Below are 22009 nucleotides of genomic sequence, written 5' to 3' on the forward strand. Positions count from 1 at the left end.
AACTTCACATGGAGTCTCAAGAGTCCCCCAATAACCAAAACAATCTTAAAAAAAAAAAAAAAAAAAAAAAAAAAACTAAGTTGGAAGTCTCATCTTTCTGTTTTCAAAATTTACTACAAAGCTATCCTAATCAAAATAATGTGGTAGCAACATAAATACAGACATACGGACCAAAAAATAGAATACAGAGCTCAGACATAAGACCTCATAAATATATGACCAAATGATTTTTGACAAGAGTGTAAAAACCATTCAAAAAGGTAAGGACCATGTTAGCCAGGATGGTCTCGATCTCCTGACCTCATGATCCGCCCGTCTCGGCCTCCCAAAGTGCTGGGATTACAGGTGTGAGCCACCGCGCCCGGCCAGGACAGTCTTTTCAACAAACTGTGTTGAGAAAACTGGAACCACATGCAAAAGAATAAAGTTGGACCCTTACCTTACAAGTATATATAAAATATAACTCAAAATGGATACAGCAACCTAAATGAAGATCTAAATGAAGAGATAAATCTAGGAAACTTAAAAAAAAAGACAGAGGGAAGCTGCTTCATGACATTTGGCAACAATTTCTTGGATATGACATGAAAGGCATAGGCAAAAACAAAAAAACACTAACTGGACAATGAAAATTAAAAAATTTTGTGCATCAAAGGACATTATCAAGAAAGTAAAAGGGCACTCTACCTGGCAGCTACTTTTTTTTTTTTTAAGTAAGACAAAAAAATAAAAATATAAGAAAGTAAAAGGGCAACCCACAGACCAGGAGAAAATACTGATAAGGGACTAATATCCAGAATATATAAAGAACTACAACTCAACAAGAAAAACAAACAACTGCAATAAAAAATGGGCAAAGGACTTGAATAGACATTTCTCCAAAGATGATATATAATGTGGCCAATAAACACATGAAATGATGCTCAACATAATTAATCACTGAAGAAATACAAACCAAAACCCTAATGATGTATCACTTCACATCCACTTCAAACTACATTCCTTGATGGTATGCCACTTTAAAATATATTTATTTTATATACTAAAAATATAGTAACAAGTGTTGACAAAAATGTGGGAAAACCAGATTCCTTGTATTTTGGTGGTGAGAATATAAAATGGTACAGGTGTTGTGAAAGACAGAATAGAAGTTCCTTAAAAAACACAACATTAGGCCGGGCACAGTGGCTCACGCCTGTAATCCCAGCACTTTGGGAGACTGAGGCAGATAGATCACCTGAGGTCAGGAGTTCAAGACCAGCTTGGCCAATATGGTGAAACACTGTCTCTACTAAAAATACAAAAATTAGCCGGGCATGATGGCACACACCTGTAGTCCCAGCTACTCGGGAGGCTGAGGCAGGAAGGCTCTTGAACCTGGGAGGTGGAGGCTGCAGTGAGCCAAGACTGCACCACTGCACGCCCAGCCTGGGCAACACAGTGAGACCCTGTTTCAAAAAATATATATATATATATTTCCATATGATCCAGCAATTCCACTTTCAGATATATACCCCAAATAATTTAAAGCAGGGAACTCAATAAATATTTATATACCTATATTCATAGCAGCATTATTTACAATAGCAAACAGAATAATTCACATTATTCATAAAATAAAACATTGTTCATCCTTAAAAAGGAAATTCTGATATGTGCTACAACATAGATGAACCTAGAAAACATTAAGTGAAATAATCCAGACACAAAGGGACAAATACTGCAGGATTCCACTTATGTAGCCAAATTCATACAGAAAGTAGAATAGTGGTTACCAGGGGATGGGGGAGAGAAAGGAAGGAAAAAATGGGGCGTTATCACTTAACTGGTACAGTTTTAGCTTAAGAAGATGAAAAATATCTGGAGATGGATGGTGGTTATTGATGACCAACCATGTGACAGAGGGGAAGGGAAGGGAGGGGAGGGGAGGAAAAGGAAGAAAAGACAGTTAGTTAGTGGTGCCAGGGGGCCTACAATAAGGTATCAGTTCCAAAAAAACTTTGCAAACACAATGGGTTGGCAAAGGTGTAGTCAGTCTGTTAAGGCCAGCACTGTCAAAGTTAAAAATCTCACTTCATGCCAGCAATTCAATCCTAGTCATTCATCCTACAGATATACACAAGTACAAAATGATACATACATACATACATAGACACACACACACACACACACACACACAGAGAGAGAGAAAGAGAGAGGTTATTCACTGCAGCATTGTCTTCAATAGCAAAAAAAAAGGAAGACGGTCTAAAGGCCTATGAGTAAAGGACTGGCTAAATAAACTATGGTACAATGTAATACTATACAGCCATGAAAAGAGTAAGACAGCAAGCTGCCAAAACAAAAAACAAACAAAAAAAAGTGTGCCTACAATTTGAGTGGATGTGTACAGGGTGGAGTGGGAATGCCTAAGTCCATAGCTGTAAACGCACAGAATATCCCTGCAATAATGAGTAAGATACTGATAATAGTGATGCCTCCAGAGAGGTAAACTGGATGTTAAAGAACAAGAAAAGGAAGCATAGTTCTTTTTTAATAAGTATCCTTTAGATTTTGTATCATGTCCATAACCTACCAAAAAAATAATTTTTAAAAAAGCCCATCTTGTGAATGACCTGATGTCCCTCATATACAATCTTTCTTCTCCTATCACTTAAAAAAAAAAAAAAAAGCTGTATTCGGTGCTAACAATGTCTTATCACCCACTTTCTTCTGAAATCTGCCTAAAAATGTATTCCTAAATCAAGATTTTCTTTAGAATGCTCTGTGAGATAATAGACATTACAAGTTAAAAGTTTCTCAAAATCAAGTAAGTTTGGGAACCACAATATTAAACAAAACTAAAGGGATATTTTTCATTACAGGGCTTCTAAGTAATGTGCCTATGTGCATTTGACTCTCTGGTAGAGGGAAAAGCAGTGTGCAGTGATCTACAAACTTACTTGATTATGTTAACAACATTGCCTCTAGGTCACCACTCATCCAATGCTTCCCCTCAACCTTCACATTCAATCAGTTGCCAAGTCCTATCAGGCTCAGAAATTCTCCCTGCATCTGATCGCTTCTCTAAGCCCACAGCCATTACCCCGGTTCATGATCTCATCCCTTCATGTCCACCCTTCCATTTAGTAAAAATAACTTCATTGTAAAAATGAAGACTAAGTATGCATTTTTTAAGACAAAAGTAAAAATAAGATAAAATAAATGTGTCAGATACAACTCTGAACAAAAGATACATGGGCAACAGAGTGAGACCCTGTTTCACTCTGGGTGATTCTCCCAGTATTCAAAAGTAGATTACAGAGACATGCAGAAACAAAATTACCAAAAACATGTCTATACTGTAGAAACCTCTGATTAAATCCTGGTCTTTTCACTTAGTCTCACTGAAGACGTACTCTTTTCTTCAACAACAACAACAAAAAAAAAATTGCTCTCTAACCTGAAAAAGAACTCACAAGTATTTAGAGTAAAAACTTTTAAGTTCATGTGAAATACATTAATCCCTAATTTGTAACACTAAAAATATTTTAAGAAGTTCCTATTTCAGCAAAAACAGAGTAATAAGATACTAAAAATATTAAATAATCTAAAATAGGACAAGAAAGGGGAACAAGAGGAACAAAAACAGTGGGAGAATGCCAAACCTAAATCCAAACATATTACATTAAATGTAAATGGTCTAAATACATCAATTAAAAGACTGAAATTATCAGAATGAATTACAAAGGAAAGGCCCATGCTGTCTAAAAGAAACTCACTTTAGGCCGGGTGCAGTGGCTCACACCTGTAATCCTAACACTTTGGGAGGCCAAGGTAGGCAGATTGCTTGAGGTCAAGGGTTCGAGATCAGCCTGGCCAACATGGTGAAACCCCATCTCTACAAAAAATACAAAAATTAGCTGGGCGTGGTGGCACTCGCCTGTAATCCCAGCTACACGGGAGGCTGAGGTGGGAGAATCACTTGAACTTGGGAGGTGGAGGTTGCAGCGAGTCAAGATTGTGCCACTGCACTCCAGCCTGGGCAACAGAGCAAGGCTCCGTCTCAAAAAAACAACAAAAAAGAAACCCACTTTAAATATTATATAGTTAGCATAAAAGTAAAAGAGATGGAAAAATATGCACCATGCCAATATTAAACAAAAAAAGCTCAACGTATCAAATCCAGTAATATATGAAAGCAATAACACACCATGACCAAATGCGGTTCATCCAGAGAAGAAAAATCAATCAATATAATCCACCACATTAACAGATACAGAAGAAAAACTACAAGATTGTACCAATACATGCAGAAAATACATTTGACAAAATTCAACATCTTTTCATTTACAAAATCCGCAAATTAGAAGCAGGCAGAAAGTTCCCTAAACTAATAGGGAGTATTAATTCTTTAAAAAAACCTACAGCTAACACCACATTTAACAGTAAAATACCAAATGTCTTCCCCAGAAGATCAGTTTCAAGACCAAGATGCCTACCTACTCTTACCACTCCTATTCAATATTATACTGCAGGGGCGCAGCGAGGAGAGACATGAGGCTGAGCTGGGTCCAGGTCCTGACAGTACTGTCCATCTGCCTGAGCGCAGTGGCCATGGCCACGGGGGCCGAGGGCAAAAGGAAGCTGCAGATCAGGGTCAAGAAGTGGGTGGACCACTGTCCCATCAAATCGCGTAAAGGGGATGTCCTGCACATGCACCACATGGGGAAGTTGGAAGATGGGACAGAGTTTGACAGCAGCCTGCCCCAGAACCAGCCCTTTGTCTTCTCCCTTGGCACAGGCCAGGTCATCAAGGGCTGGGACCAGGGGCTGCTGGGGATGTGTGAGGTGGAAAAGCGCAAGCTGGTGATGCCATCCAAGCTGGGGTATGGAGGGTGGAGAGCTCCCCCAAAGATTCCAGGCGGTGCAATCCTGGTGTTCGAGGTGGAGCTGCTCAAAATCGAGCGACCATCTGAGCTGTAACCAGACTGGGGAGGGGTAGGGGAAGAGGCCCCCATCAGGGACCAGACTGTTCAAAAAAAAAAAAAAAAAACTTAAAAGCCCCCCCCCCAAAAAATAAATAAATAAATAAATGTGTATATCTATACACATACTATACTATACTGCAAGTCCTAGCCAAGGAAATAAGGCAAGAAAAAGAAATAAAGTGTATACACATTGGAAAGGAATAAAAAAATAGGAGCTGTTTACAAAAGGCATGATTGTCTACATAGAAAAATCCCATGGAATCTACCCCAAAAAAGTTCAGAGAACTAACAAATGTGGTCAGCATGAAGGGAAGATCCAATGTTAATTCTTTTTTAAAAAGAGTTATTTCTACATACTAGAACACCGGTAAAACAAAATTTTTAAATGCCATCATTTACAATAGCTTCACAACAGATGAAACACTTAAATATAAACCTAACAAAACACATATGATCTATATGCTCAAAAACTACAAAACTGATGAAAGAAGTCCTAAATACAGAGATACACTGTATTTACAGGCTGGAAGTACTTACATACTGGAAGATTTAATAGTTAAGAGGTCAATTCTCCCCAAATTAATGTGTTGATTTAGCACAATTCCAATCAAAATCCCACCAAGACTTTTTGTAAACATAAACGAGTGGTTTCTAAAATGTGTATGGAAAGCCAAAGGAGGTAGAACAGCCAAAACAATTTGGAAAGAATAAATTAGAACACCCATACTACTACCAACTTTAAGGAACACATTTATAATGCTATCGTAATCAAAACAGACTGGCATCAGCAAAGAGACAGACACATAGATAAAGAAACAGAAAAGATGGTCCAAAAACACAACTATACAAAACGGCTCATTCATGTGTTTTTTAACAATTTAAGTAAGCTATAATTCACACGCCATACAATTCACCCATTTAAAATGTACAATTCGATGGTTTTCATATATTCACAGTGTTGCACAATCATCACCAAAATCTGCATTTTTATATTTTCACTGCCCTTAAAAATCTCTATACTCTTTAGCAGTCACTCTCCATTCTCTCCCATACCTTCCTGGCCCTAAGCAGCCACTACTCTCCTTTGTTTTATAAATTTGCCTATTCTGAATATTTCATGTAAATGGAATCATACAATATGTGGTCTTTTGTAACTCCTTTAATTTATTCTAATGTTTTCAAGGCACATGTCTTTTTATTGCCAAACAACATTCCACTGTACGGATGTATGACACTTACCCCTTCATTAGTTGATAGACATTTGGGTTGTTACCATGTTTCGGCTATCAAAAACAGTGCTGCTCTTAACATTCATGTACAAGTATTTGTGGACATGTTTTTATTTCACTTGGGTAGAATACTATCTAGGTGTGGAACTGCTAGATCACAGTAAAACACAATGTTTAACTTGCTGAAAAACTCCAAACTGTTCTCCAAAGTGGCGTCCCACCAGGAATGAATGAGGGTTCCAATTTTTTCACATCCTCACCAACAAGTGTTACTGTCTTTTTTATTATAACCATCCTAGTGGGGTATCTAAGATGGTCTTGTTGCCAACTCATTTTTCACAAAGATGCAAAGTCATTTCAATGGAGAAAGAACAGTATTTTCAACATAGTCTTGGAGCAACCGGACATCCATATGCAAGAAAAATGAACCGTGACCTAAACCCCACACTTCGAACAAAAATTAACTTAAAATCAATCAGATCTAATTGTAAAATGTCAAAGTATAAAACTTTTAGAAGAAAACATAGGAGAAAATCTTCAAGAACTAAGGTTAGGTAAAGCATTCTTAGATATGACACTACACATATGATCCATTAAAAAAAGCTAAAAGCTGAACTTCATAATTAAAAACTTTTGCTCTGGAAAGACAGTTAAGAGAATGAAAAGACAAGATGCAAAGTGGGAGAAAATACTTGCGAATCACCTATTTAACAAAGAGCTTAAATCCAGAATATATAAAAAAAAAAAAAAAAAAAAAACACACAAAACAACAGTAAAATATACAACACAGGCCGGGCGCGGTGTCTCACGCCTGTAATCCCAGCACTTTGGGAGGCCGAGGCGGGCGGCTCACAAGGTCAGGAGATCGAGACCATCCTGGCTCACACGGTGAAACCCCGTCTCTACTAAAAATACAAAAAAATTAGCCGGACGTGGTGGTGCGCGCCTGTAGTCCCAGCTACACGGAGGCTGAGGCAGGAGAACGGCGGGAACCTGGGAGGCGGAGCTTGCAGTGAGCCGAGATCGCGCCACTGCACTCCAGCCTGGGCAAGAGACTCGTCTCAAAAAAAAAAAAAATACAATGCAGCAGGGTAAGGAGCTCACACCTGTAATCCTAGCACTTTGGGAGGCCAAGGTGGGTGGATCACGAGGCGGGAGGATCACGAGGTCAGGAGTTCAAGACCAGCCTAATCAACATGGTGAAACCCCATCTCTACCAAAAATACAAAAATTAGCCGGGCATGGTGGCACAGGGCAGGAGAATCGCTTGAACCTGGGAGGCGGAGGTTGCAGTGAGCTGAGATCACGCCACTGCACTCCAGCCTAGGCGACAGAGCAAGACTCCAATTTAAAAAAATAAAATGAAATAAAATAACAAGAAAATATACAACCCAGGCCAGGTGCGGTGGCACACGCATGTAATCCCAGCACTCTGGGAGGCTGAGGCAGGTGGATCACCTGAGGTCAGAAGTTGAAGACCAGCTTGACCAACATGGTGAAACCCCATCTCTACTAAAAATACAAAAAAATAGCCAGGCGTGGTGGCGCACGCCTGTAATCCCAGCTACTCAGGAGGCTGAGGCAGGAGAATTGCTTGAACCTGGGAGACAGAGGTTGCAGTGAGCCGAGATCACCCCACTGCACTCCAGCCTGAGCAAGAGTGAGACTCCATCTCAAAAAAGAAAAAAAAGCATATTTAACCCAATTTTTTAAAATGGGCAAAAGAGTTCAACAGGTAAAAGACGACACAAAGATAAAATAAGTGCATGAATCAATGCTCAACATCATTAGGCAACAACAAATTAAAACCACTATACACCTATTCAAATGGCTACACTTTTTAAACTGAGAATATCAAGGGGTGGTAAAGACACAGAGCTACCACTCTCACACACTGCTGAAAGAGATGTAAATCATACAGTCACTTTGGAAAACAGCTTGATAGTGTCTTAAAAACTGAACATACACTTATCATATGATCTAACAATCTCACTTGTAGGTATTTACCAACAGCAATAAAAATGTATGTTCGCACAAAAACCTGTACACAAAGGCTTACAGCAGCTCTGTTCCTAACTGCCAACAAATGGAAGCACCCAAATGTCCCTCAAAAGGTGAATGGAAAAACTGTTGTACGTGCATTTAATAGATATGCATGTAATGGAACACTCCTCAGCAATAAAAGAAATGACTTTTAATATACAGAACCACCTGGATGAGGCATTACAGCAAGTGAAGAAGCTAGTCTCAAAAGACACAGACTTGAGGTCGTCAACCCTTAGAGGCAGCGATAGGGTTTGACCACCAAGGGGCGGTGTGAGGGAGGTTTTGATAGGAGCTGAGTCCTGAGAGCAGTATCTTGTATCCTATTCTGTGTCCTGACTGTGGTGCTGGTTAAACAAATCATGACACGTGTTGTAACTCAGACCTTCTCCAATTACCCTAGTCAACCATGATATAGATGACTATGTGTTTAACTGGTTGTATTTCCTCTGCCTTAAGAAAAATAAAGTACCTTTTCTTAATAAATGTTAAGTACAACAATATACCTAAGTATTTCCTTCAGTTATTATAAATTATAAAACCATGTGAATAAAATAGCTTTACAGAATTTTTTTTTTTTGACACAGAATTTCGCTTTTGTTACCCAGGCTGGAGTGCAGTGGCACAATCTCAGCTCACTGCAACCTCCATCTCCCAGGTTCAAGTGATCCTCCCAGCTCAGCCTCCCAAGTAGTTGGGACTACAGTCACACACCACCACGCCTGGCTAATTTTTGTAGAGACAGAGTTTCACCATGTTGGTTGGGCTGGTCTCGAACTCCTAACCTCAGGTGATCCACCTGTCTTGGCCTCCCAAAGTGCTGGGATTACAGGCATGAGCCACTGTGCCCAGCCCAGAATTTACTGTAATAGGAAATATGTATTTTAAAAATTATTTTAGATAAATATTGATCCCAAAAGTCACCTATGTTTGGTCACTTTCCAAAACCGTATTTAACTACCAGAAAGTGTTTTAACAAAACATGTTTCTCTACTCTAGAGCTCTATTCTATTGTAGTAAAAGTATTCCCATTAATATTTTAAGTTATAACTAATTATGATGATTTTTTTCACTGAAATATGAAAATCAACGTGAACAAACTTCAACAGGCTATGGATTCATTTCGTAACATCAGAGCTACTTCAGTATATAAAGAGAGGCTTCATCTTCAGTAAGGTCCTTAAGAAAAAAGTATGCCCATTCTCTTTCACTAATATACATGACAAAAATAATGCAGCAAAGCCAAAAGATTTATAATTACATACAGGCCTAACAATAAGATTCTGATTAGTGTCACAAAAGATCAAAATATATATCAATTATAAACTTATAGGAGTTGATTTGCAATTACAGTCTCCAAATATAGTTCCCAGAATTTCACTGAGTAAATGAGTTCTCTAGTACTCACTCATGTATAAGTGAAATCAAGTTCAGCTTTAGAAAACTCAGCTGTTTTCTGTCTAGTATGACCTTATTTATACAAAAGGATCTTCTCAACATTTATTTTCAAATACACATTTAACTGAAAGGTTAAAAAGCAGGTAGGGCGGATATGATACTGTCAGTCTAAATACGTATTCCAGAAATAACAACAGATTAGAAATTGAACCTAATTTTAAAATATAACTAAGCTAGAACCCAAGCTATCTCATCCAACTGCAAAATGTGTAGTGTGTGGTGTGTGTGTGTATGTAGGCTTCTATACACCTACAGATAACAGCACAGATAAAACTCAAGAGCTGCCTTAATAAAGTGATGCAGAGAAATCAAACAACTGAAAAAGGATAAGGGTGCTGTTTTAGGTAGCAACTTTTCACACCTGGTCTCCTCTATCAAATGAAAATATGTTTTTTTCCCAAACCAAAAAGCATTTTAAAGAATTGTCTACTTACGTAAATAGGTATTTCTCTTAGTTCACTAAGGAGAAAACACGTTATTTCTGTGTACTAAAGTATTAAGTGCAAAAATAAGTCTATAATAGCAACAAAAAAAAAACAATTATAAAGTACAAAATGACTCCAATTTTTATGTCTTCCCAACTTCTAACTACAAAAATCACATAATGACTTCGAAACTTTGTAACTTCAGATAACATGCCAATGTAGGTGACATTTCCAACCCAGATGCTCCATTCTCTAACTCATTCTCAAATGTTGGTATTACCCAAACTACCTACAATTCAACAGAATCACAAATAGCCTGGATTCATAAATCATGGAAGGTAGTTTTGGTAAGAAACAGTCCTTCAGCTTGGCAATCTGTGAATAGATACATACACAACAAAGAAACATCATTTAAAATGGGTACCTACGTTCCTTCCGGTGCTCAACTAAATCTACAGCCTGCTTTGCTGAGCACTTTGCAAACCAGTTGTCCCCCAGTAAAACAGTGACTTCATTAGTATGGACAAGTTTTCCTGGCATGAAGGCAAAAGGGCCAAATGGTACCTATTGTTTAAAAAACAGAAAAAAGGGAAAAAACGTAAAACACTGAAAAATACATTTTATAAAACACTTTGCATTAAAAGCCTTACATTAACACTGAATTTTTTTATTTATACGTTGGTAAAAATAAAATGCCAGCTTCACAGAAATTTAACATTATATTAAAATTTTACTAGGAAAATCTACAGAAAATTGCTTTATGTTCATAAATCAATGTTAAAACAGGAAAATAAATTCACACCATATTTACATACAGCTCTTAAAGAAAGTCGTACTGTCTCGGCATGTTTATACTTTTCATTCACTTGCAAATCTAAATGAAAGCAACCAGTAGTGAAACACTGTCAATGCAAAATACTTTTGATAAAGAAAACTAAAAATTATTTTCAATAAAATAGCCATTTTTGCAAAGCAGGAATTAGTAAACAAACAGCTTTAATGGATCTACCTAGCTATATATACAAAATACTTGAACTAGTATAAAAGAACAAAGTCTTCGTAAGAAAGAATATTCATGCAATGAAAGGTTCTAATCCAGGGCTCATGAACAGATCACTATGTCGATGTGAAGATCATTAAAACAGAAATTAGCAGCACGTTTTTATATAAAAATCAATGTCCTAAGGTTTAATTCTGTGAATTACAAAACATTATGGCCTATTCCTGCTCTGGCTAACAAGAAATGACTAAGTGCCATATTTCTGTCATAATTACATTTTTTATATAGTAAGTTTCCATTCGAAATATGTCCAATTTTGTGCTAATATTTATGTCATTTATGTCACCATATATATTCTGAAAAAAAAAAGGTAAATACCAGCGACCACTACAATTAGAGTGTTCTTATAAAGTAAAACAAATCTTCCTTGCTACGTAGTTACCTCATACACAGTCCATCAGCTTGGCATTCTGTGAACCAACACAGTTAATATGTTTACAACAAACAACTATTACTTTAAAAGAAACACACCAAACATACCATTATATTGTAAGACAATTTATCAGGCAAGGTGCTGAGTCTTTCTCGAAGGGCATTATAGTCATTATCTACCTTCTTCCTGTTGACAAAAAAACACCAAATATACAAATTATTAACGATTTTTCTTTTCCTTTTTTTTGTTTTTTCTTTTTTTGTTTTTTTTGAGACAGAGTGTTGCTCTGTCACCCAGGCTAAAGTGCAGTGGCGTGATCTCACCTCACTGCATCCTCCGCCTCCTGGGTTCAAGCAATTCTCCTGCCTCAGCCTCCTGAGTAGCTGGGATTACAGATGTGCGCCACCATGCACAGCTAGTTTTTGTATTTTCAGTAGAGACGGGGTTTCACCATGTTGGTCAGGCTGGTCTTGAACTCCTCATGATCTGCCCACCTCAGCCTCCCAAAGTGCTGGGGTTACAGGCATGAGGCACTGCACCGGCCTCACTCAAAAGCTTTATTAAATCTGTTCTTTCGGTCAGGTGTGGTGGCTCACGCCTGTAACCCCAGCATTTTGGGAGGACCAGTAGGCCAGGTATCACAAAACAAGCTAATCAAAAACCTAATTTTAGCAAATTAAAGATTAATGTGGTTTTTAGTTTTAAAACCCTGTTTTTATAAAGTTTAGCAATGGCATTATTCTACCACACATTTATTGAAGAATTAAGACTCTTCAGGGACTTCGGCATTTAGAAGCAGAATACTCAAATTTTGAGAATTACTGTTTTTTAAGATACAAGACTCTGGACTAAATAAAATGCGAAAATTAAGGGAGACAGTAAAAGAAGGCCTGATGTTTGGAGAGAAGCAGGGACTCAAGATGAAGACAGAAGAGATTATTTATTTTAAGACAGTCTCTCTCTGTTGCCCAGGCTGGAGTGCAGTGGTACAATCTCAGCTCACTGCAACCTCCACCTCCTAGGTTCTAGTGATTCCCCTGCCTTAGCCTCCCGAGTAACTGACAACTACAGGCGCATGCCACCAAGCCCAGTTAATTTTTGTATTTTCCATAGAGATTAGGTTTCTTCGCCATGTTGGCCAGGCTGGTCTCGAACTCCTGGCTTCAAGCGATCCCCTCCGCCGCAGCCTCCCAAAAGTGCTGGGATTACAGGCGTGAGCCAACACACTGGGCCAAAGGAAGAGATTTAATAAAGCTTTTGAGTGAACAGATACTGGCTGTGAAGTTGAAATCATGAACATGAAATTTGATCAGATGTTTTAGTCCTCATCAGAAAACTTTAGACTGAAAAATGTGTTATCAGCTCTTCAATTATTCATAATAATGTGATTAAGGTAAGAGAGAATCAACTGGGGGGTAGAAGAAATTAAGTAGAGATAATACAAAAGGCGTTTCAATTTGGCTTAGGAGTCTGTTTCTTGCTATATCAAACAGAGCTACCAAATAAGTAATTTCAAACAACCAAAAGGTGTACGTAACTCTGTAGTGGCAGAGATGATCATATTTCCATGCTATGGGCCTTACTCAGCTCTTAACACCTGCTGGAAATGAAGAGCCCTTCTTTTTGAGTAATACCAGGCAGCAGCCTATGCCAAGATGCCCGTTTTCAAACTTTTGCTGGAGATTGGGTTTCCTGCTAAAATACAGGCTGCAAGCAAAACTACAGCGCTGAATTTTTTTTAAGCAGAAGGATGTTGTCAGTTCTTAAAAATAACAGAAACAAAAACTCACCAACTCAGCAAGCAATTTAAAAGAACATGTAGACATTGTCAAATTGAAATCAGGATAAACTGCAATGTAGGTAACAACTCTCCAGATAATATAAATGACTACGCTATAAACATCACAGAATTGGTTTCAGCTTACTGCTTAGTTCCCTGAAGCAACAGTAGCATAATTAATAAAAAAATTAGCCTTAAGATCTTAAGGAATTTCAAATATATATTATTTTACATATCCTATAATAAATGTCACTTATCAATATTTTTCTCTTACAGAAAACAAAGTAGAAGGAAGATGGAAAACCCACATAGCAAGAAGCCAGATCTCCTCTATCAAGATGAGGTAAGCAATGAGTTTGACCTAGCTAGGTCTTCTGACCTGCATTATTTCATGAAAGCTTTCTCGTTTTCTAGTGTGCAACTGCTTTTTATAAACTTTCCCCCCAAAAAATCCTTTTCTATAAATAAATATAAAACATGTTTTATTATTTTAAGGTAAAAATCCTCCTCCTGGAAAATTTTTATATGGATAAAATGGCAAACAACTTCATGCACAAGGCTATGTACCAGAAAGAACATGGCTTTGAAGTCAGACCAGAGAGTGAATCCCAAGCTCTACATGCAATTTACACAAATTCACCTTAGTCTTTGTATCTTCAATGGCAAAACTGGACTAATACTTATCTCACAGGTTCAACAGAATTAAATATAAAAGGTCTAACACACTGCCCAGCATGGAACATCTACTATGTTGGTTCCAAAACTCAAAACTCATTTTTTTCATGAAGCATCAAAATCACCAATTCCAAAACTTTTCAGAAAGACTATTACCCACAAGATTTCACTAACCAACTTGACACAAATAGCGTAACTTGCTGAAAGACAGTACAGCTGAACGTAACCATTCAGAGGCTTTGGAAACAGGACTGGTATGAGCAATCAATGGGAGAATGTCTCCATAGGACTGACTGGCATAGTGCCTAGACAGTCAACACTCACTATTAATAACACAACACTAACAGCTTATTTATGTTTCAAATAAGTAATTCTGCAAATGCTCAAGGACTATATACACCAGCCTAGATATCTAAATGTTTCTATGAATATTAAAAAGCTACTATTAAAGTTACCATTCAATAGGCCTTATTTTGGTAACAATGCTTAGGAGAAAAAAAAACTTCCTCACAAAACATCTCTTTTGTACATTAAAAGAACAGTAGGTTCAACAACAGGTAATACCAGAGATCAATGTCAGTATTTCAAGTCAAATGTATTCAGTTTTCAACTTATTAATAATTCTCTCTAGCACAAAAATGTGGACATACTGGAGAGCAGTTTAAGATTAGAGTTGCTATTTATAAATTTTGAATAGTTTTCTAAAAATATGAAGTAGAAGATCACTTAAAATGCAGCCCATGCAGAAATCCTTCATGAAGGGAGGCCAGGAGGAGTCAAGCAGTGTCTCTGGAAGAAACTACAGCTTGAGGAACAACCCTCTCTCTCTAAAGGCTACATTCGTGGAAATGTTCGGGACCAAACGCTTAGTCAAACAGTGATCTCCAAATAGTCTCTCTATTATTTCAGGCTTAAATAATCCTGTTAAAGTTCACAAAGCCTATGCAACAGAAAATACAAAAGTTACGCTAAGAACTAATGCATTACCGAGGTAAGTCTAGGGTCTTTATTCCTAACAAAATTTGATCAGTTTTTTTTTCTATTTTAATAATTAGAAACAAGTAATTAATTTTTGGACAGGAGTCATATTACAGTAATCAAAAATGGTAATTGCTTAAAATAATTTTCTTCACAGGAAAACAAAACCCAGATAAGAGTTAAGAAACACCTCTCCAGCCTACTTACAATAGCTAGACCTGCTTCTTTGGCTTCAACATAATGGATCCTTATAGATTAGGTTCCACCTTCAACTCTTAATTTTAAATTTTTTTCCAACGTCCTCATGCAACATTCCTTATAGAAAACAAGAACTAAAGCATACGTATAAAGCATCTAAGAAACTTTAACCACCTTCTTCTGAATCTTGCTAATCATGTGTAATATGCCTTTTGAGAGTACCTTATAAGGAAAAAAAAAAAAAAAAAAAAGGCAGTAGCGATGAAGACCATTAACACAACCACAAGTTAGCCTTACCCTCAAAGGATTAAGATCAAGACAGATCCCATGGGAAACAGCTCATTTTCATAAAATTGTAGAAAGTAAGAGAGAAATCAAGTTAAATGAGGTATATGCTCAAGTATTTAGGGGTGAAATACACAGATGTCCACAACTTACTTTGAAATTCATCAGAAAAAAATGGATTAACGGATTAGGGTACAGACAGACAGGTGATCAAGATTCACTCTTTCATATGTTTGAAATTTGTCATAATAGAATTTTTTAAAGGGACGAGGAAATACGAAAGGGATCAACATTTTTAATCCTCTTAAAAGTGACTGACAAAAATAAAACTCTCTATAAAAAAAAAAGAAAGAAAGTCTACATCCTTCGAGGCCAGGAATAAAGACTCCAACTTTAAATAATAAAAAAGGGAGAAAAAACTTACATCAGGTTGAAACAATAAGACTTTGCTAATTTTACTTTAGGAATTTAAAATAGACAGCAAATACTAACATTGAACCAGTTTATTTTTAGAAAAAGAAAAAAAACTTCTATCATTCCCTTTTCCTTTAACTAACATCCTAAACAGACAAGCAGAAAATACTGTGAGATGCCTAAAAGGGGAAAAAAGGAAAAAAATTATATATAAGTATTAACATCTGAACTAATCTGGGACAGAGTTACATTTTTATTTTTTAATTTAGGAAACGATAAAACCCAAAGATTCTGGAATATATACAAGTAAATATATAACCTTCTTTAGAAATAATTTTTAGTCCATTACACCCACCCTACAACTTCCCATTAAGCATCCAAAAAAGCCTTGTTTCAATTGAATCCACCATTTATTGAGCAGCTCCTCTACAACAAGCCTACGGCATATGCTGCAGGGATCATCACTCACACATAGCATGCCTTTCTGATTGTTTTGCAATGCATCTTTGTCAAAGATCCACTAGCTTGAAGGATGCCTGGCTTTTCACCTCTAAAATCAAGAAAAGAGAGGAATATTAAGTTTGGGCATAGATTCTATAGAGGTAAAGAGATGGTCTCCAATTACTAAAGCAAGAAATAATGTTTTTTTCAAAGTATCCTTTTAAATAATCTAAACAAATTGATAAAGTCACATTTTATTAAAAAATTATTGAAAAAGGGATCTATATTGTTATGCTTTGTGTAATTTGGTGGGAAAAGGAACACTCCTCATGGAAAATTTAAATGTACTTGAATTAAATCAATAGCATTAGACTTTTTTTCTAAATGGTCATGGCAAAATACTTAGTAATTTCAGTTGATATAAGTAACTGAAATGTACTACAAAATCCAGGCAGAATGGTGGTATATTCCTTTTTTATAACTCTATTATACCAAGGAATTTATGTCATCAGAAGATGCTGATGAAATAATCTATGTTCTTTATATTTTATGAGTCCACCAGAAAACTTTACTATTAGACATAGATACCAAGATTAACCCACATATAAAAACATAATTTTTCAAGTCAATGAAACAAAATTATCTTTTTCAAGTCAATTAAACAAAATTATCTAAAGAGAGATGGAGCTAACATTCTACTAGATTTCTTCAATTTAACTTTTCAACAATGAGAAAACAGAGTACAATGGATAACATAGTAAGCCTGGACAGAAAAATCTGTTCTACTGTTCTCTCTACAACAACCATACACATGTGTTTGAAGATTTGTCAGTTACCATAGGTGCCTATTTCTTCATTTATTACTTATCTTTTGCTCTAAGAAAATGAGAGGTGAATTCAAAGTAAAAAACCTTAAAAAGTAAGTAAAAACACATTCATCTAAGTTTGAAAGAAACATCCTATAGTGCCTAGTTAATTTTTACTGATGAGTTTATAGGTAATTTTTGTTCTTTTTATTTTCCAAATTTTCTATAACTAATATAAATTCCTATTACAAATCAAAGGGAGGGACCTTTTAGAAAAGGTGTGATGAGTTTGTAGCTGACTTAAGCTTTGAAACTTTGTGCAAATTTCTGATTAAATCTTACCATAATTCATAGGTTTTGCTACTTTACACTTTCTATATTTTCTTTCTAAAGCATATTCTAGAAAAAAATAACTTTGTGGGTTTTCTTAATTACAGTAGCAATTTAAAAACTCTTTTAGGTCACTGATCCCTATGAGAAACTAGAAAAATTCTAGACTCTTCCCTGAGAGAAAGGACTCACATTTTACATATAGTTTCAGCAGAGGCCCAATCATAGATCCCTCTGGGTTAAAGTTTCTCAACAGATTTTACAACAGTGAAAACTGGCAATCCTGGTTTTGAACCTACCAAATATTTAAAAATTCTCAAAATTACCAACTGACTTAAAAATAAAAGAAAAACATGAAAACCCTCACCAATTTGGTCATGAATTCAATATGAATTAGTAAAAAGTAAATTATAGGCATGCCTCAACTTTTTACAGACTACATTTCTCCCAAGTCTTACACCGATACCCACCCCAACCTATCTTTGGTATAGTGGAATCTGGACTTATATTTCTCATAGTAAGAACAAGCACGCAGGACTATCACCGAGTGATGTGCCTTTCAGACAAGCACTGTGGTGGTTGAAATATTTACATCTTCATCCTCAAAAAGGACTCTGTGCTTAAGAGTTTTATTGGATGTTACTCTTCATAAAAAAAAAAAAAAGAAAATGAAAAAACGTGAAAGTACAAAGAAGTACAGTTTTCAAACCTAATACAGTTGAGACAAAGACAAAAAAATTATGAGGCATGCCCAAAGCAGTAAGCCCTAAGCCCTCTGCCTCAGTCAGATATTCCCTAGACTTAAGGTGGTCATGGGAAACTGAACCAAATCATAATGACAATGAAAATACATCACCATCAAAGACTACTCTAGGTGATGGGTTGTGATTAGGGATTTTTTTAAATAATAGTTTAAAACTCTTCAGGGGAAAAATACTCTCCTATAACATGTAAGCTTTCCTCTCATTTTCAGAAGTGTGTTAAATATCAAACTAGTTAGTTGCTTCCAAAAACATGACATAAAAGCTTGAGGACTCCTATAAGTAATAAACTCTAATCACAAGTTAAAAATCATTTAACTCTTTAAAAAGAGAAAGAAAAAAGCATTTACAGTTTGACTTTAGTCACATAAATACACATACAAAATTAAGAAGCTAGAGGGAATAAAAGGGAATGTTTTAAAAACAGGGAGAGAATTCATTTCTCTTTACAATTATGAGTAAATTTATCTTTATTCCTTTCTTATTTCAACTTTTCCATAACTAAGCATGTATTCATTTTATATTCAGAATAAAAATTTTAAAACCTAATTCAAATTAAAAAAAAAATTATTTAAACATTCAACTTGAATCTTTTTTTTTTTTGCCTCTTAATTTCTTTGAAACATTACACACACGAGTTCCAAATTTACTATGTACTAACCCACACCATTTTTTCTAAAACTGTGCAGAAACTTAAAGAATGACAAAAAGATTTGACATATATGATTCTTCCCCCTTATCCCTAAGACTTTCATAAACAACTGCAGAAACTCCAACAACAAAAACATGTAAAACTTTCAGAAAGTTTGCAAGTTGCTCTCTGCTCCACTCAAGAGGAGGGGAAAAAAGGAAGGAAAAAAAAAAAAAACATAAAAGAAAAAGCCCCAACAGAAGGCCCTCTACAGAATAGTGACTGAAAACTTTGTAGTCAGTAAAATACAAACTCTGAAAAACACAGTTTACAAATCTACCTAACACTGTAGAACAAAGTCATCAGCTTTTACAAGTTTTAAAGGTATGCAGATCAATATTTCACATACTATACATAATAAAATAAATGTTATATAGCCATGTGAAGGCAACTCAAGAAAATAGTTTCAGGTATATTAAATATACTGTAAACCATGGCATTGTCACAATGAAATCAGTGCTTCTGTGCACAAGGAAAGCCTCAAAAACATGAGACATGTAGACAACTATACAATATGTGCATAAAACAGGTATCCCCATCCCGACTGATTGATAGGAAAGAGTAACTCCAACAGAAAAAAAAAGAGAGGAAATCAAATCTTCACCTGAGATTTTTACCTATACAGGTATGCTTTCTTGGTTATTTCCTACTATAAGCTTTGACTATAAATACTAATAGAAACTAGTTACTCTTTTCCTCTGAACAATTATTCTTCTCCAGTTTCCTGTGAAAGATAAAAAATTTGAAGTATTTGCTTTAGACTCTCTCGAAACTCACATGCCGAAGTGTTTTGGAACTTTTATGTCTAAATTTAAAGTATTCTTTCCAAAATTAAACACCTGAACAAAGTATCTTCTTCTATATTTAAGTCTGCTTCATGTAATTTCAAAGATACCTTTACCAAAAATCCTTTTAAGATAAAGGAAGTAAGGCAATAAATTTTTTACAACTCACATGCATACGATTTACAATTGTAAGTAATGCCTAACATAAAGATGATCTGCCAGGCATCATACGTACTATTTCATTTCATTCTCACCAGTCAACATAAAGGACAGAGACTTGCTTTTTGTGCGTGCAGGACTTATTCAATAAAGTCACTGCAGTGCATTAAAAATGACCAGTAATTCTTTTTCACGCCTCCTCTCAACGGGTGAAAGTACAAAGAAGTACAGTTTTCAAACCTAATACAGTTGAGACAACTCTCCTCTTCCCACCTTGTGAATCTGCGCTGGCTTTGTGAGTTCCTTTGACCAACGTAACGTGGCCTTGCAGCTTCCATTCTTGCTGCTCTGAGATGCCCACAGAAAGTAAGCTGGATAAAAGAGCACATGGAGGCAAAGGCTCAACCAATAGCACTAACCACCAGACTTGAAGGTGAGCCATTCTGGACAATACAGCTGACCCAGCCACCAACTGGCTGCAACCAAAGCAGTGAGTCCAGACAAGACAAGCAGAAGAACCACACAGGCAAGGCCAGCTTAATATGCACACCCACCGAATCATGTGCAAGCAAATGGTGGTTGTTTCAAGCCCCTAAGTTCTGGAGCAATTTTACTAAGGAGCAATAAAATAACAGATATATCACCTTAGCAAGGATATATTTTGAGTTACAGAGTTGTACTCTGGGTGATGTAGCAATTATTTATTAACAAAAATAGTTCCGGGTCTCATGTAGTAATCCTAAAAGTTAAACGTTTGACACACAGTGAAATCTATGGAATGAGGTAAAGAGGAACAGTTAGTTAATGATACAGGGTAGATACAATATTAAATGAACAGGTACAATCTGATTTCATTTTTGTCCAAAAGGATGGGAGCCGTATATAAACATGTAGATGAATACACACACACAACACACACACATACATACACAAAACACTTACGTTACGCAAACCATTTCTGAAAAGATTTATGAGAAACTGGCAAAAAAAAAAAAAAACTTGCTTCCAGAAAACAGAACTGAGGGGTCGGGTGCAGTGGCTCACGTCTGTAATCCTAGCACTTTAGGAGGCCGAGGCAGGTGCACCGCCTGAGCTCAGGAATTCAAGACCAGCATGGGCAACACGGTGAAATCCCCGTCTCTACTAAAATACTAAAAAAATTAGCCGGACATGGTGGTGTGCACCTATAATCTCAGCTACTTGGGAGGCTGAGGCAGGAGAATAGCTTGAACCTGGGAGGCAGAGGTTGCAGTGAGTCAAAACTATGCCACTGCACTCCAGCCTAGATGACAGAATGAGACTCCATCTCAAAAAAAAAAAAAAAAAAAAAAAGAAAACAGAACTGAGAATTGGGGAAGAACCTATATATCATTTACATCCTTTCATACCTCCTAAATTTTGAAACATGTAAATGTATTGCCTAATTAAAAATTTTTTATTTAAGTCCTAAAAGTTAATATATACTCTTTCTCGACTCTTAAAGACATATGCTGAAATATTTCCAGATAGAATATGACTTAAGATTCATTTCAAAATTGGAGGTGGGATAGTCAAAATGGTTTTTATTAAAATGTCAAAAAATAACAGATGTTGGCAGGAATGCAGAGAAAAGGGAATGCTTTTACATTGTTGGTGGGAATGTCCAGCTACTGTGGACAGCAGTTTGGAGATTTCTCAAAGAACTAAACTGAACAACCATTCAACCCAGCAATCCCATTACAGAATATAGACCACCTAAAAAAAAACCATTCTGCCAAAAAGATACATGCACCTGTATCTTCACTACCGCACTGTTCACAATAGCAAAGACATGGAAGTCCCCATCAACAGTGAGCTGGATAATAAAAATGTGATACATATATACTATGGACTACTACATACCCATAAAAAAGAAGAAATATTTGCAGTAACATGGATGCAGCAGGAGGCCACTATCCTAAGCGAACTAATGCAGAAACAGAAAACCAAATACTGTATATTCTCACTTATAAGTGGGAGCTAATCACTGGGGACAGATGGACATAAAGATGGGAACAATAAACACTGGGGAATACAAGAGCGGTGAGGAAGGGCAGGGGCAAGGGCTGAATAACTGCCTACTGGGTACCATGCTCACTATCTGGGTCATGGGTTCAATTGTACCTCACA

General features: G+C 36.4%; 1 protein-coding gene and 1 pseudogene across 4 annotated transcripts in view; one reads left to right on the plus strand and one right to left on the minus strand.

Moving 5' to 3' along the window:
• Positions 1–22009, minus strand: part of URI1 (URI1 prefoldin like chaperone) — a 73403-nt gene that overhangs the window by 19845 nt on the left and 31549 nt on the right. For all 3 annotated transcript variants that reach the window (XM_023229048.1, XM_023229050.3, XM_023229049.1), the window contains 2 exons: positions 11666–11744; positions 10554–10689 (listed from right to left, as the gene is read on the minus strand). In XM_023229048.1, coding sequence (XP_023084816.1) covers positions 10554–10689; positions 11666–11744 — 215 coding nt within the window. The remainder of the gene's footprint in view (positions 1–10553; positions 10690–11665; positions 11745–22009) is intronic.
• Positions 4517–5017, plus strand: LOC111553909 (annotated as a pseudogene). Its single transcript, XR_002735115.2, has one exon. The product of XR_002735115.2 is annotated as a peptidyl-prolyl cis-trans isomerase FKBP2 pseudogene (transcript).

Source organism: Piliocolobus tephrosceles, chromosome 21 (assembly GCF_002776525.5).
Source record: "Piliocolobus tephrosceles isolate RC106 chromosome 21, ASM277652v3, whole genome shotgun sequence".
In the NCBI taxonomy this organism is placed as follows: Eukaryota; Metazoa; Chordata; class Mammalia; order Primates; family Cercopithecidae; genus Piliocolobus; species Piliocolobus tephrosceles.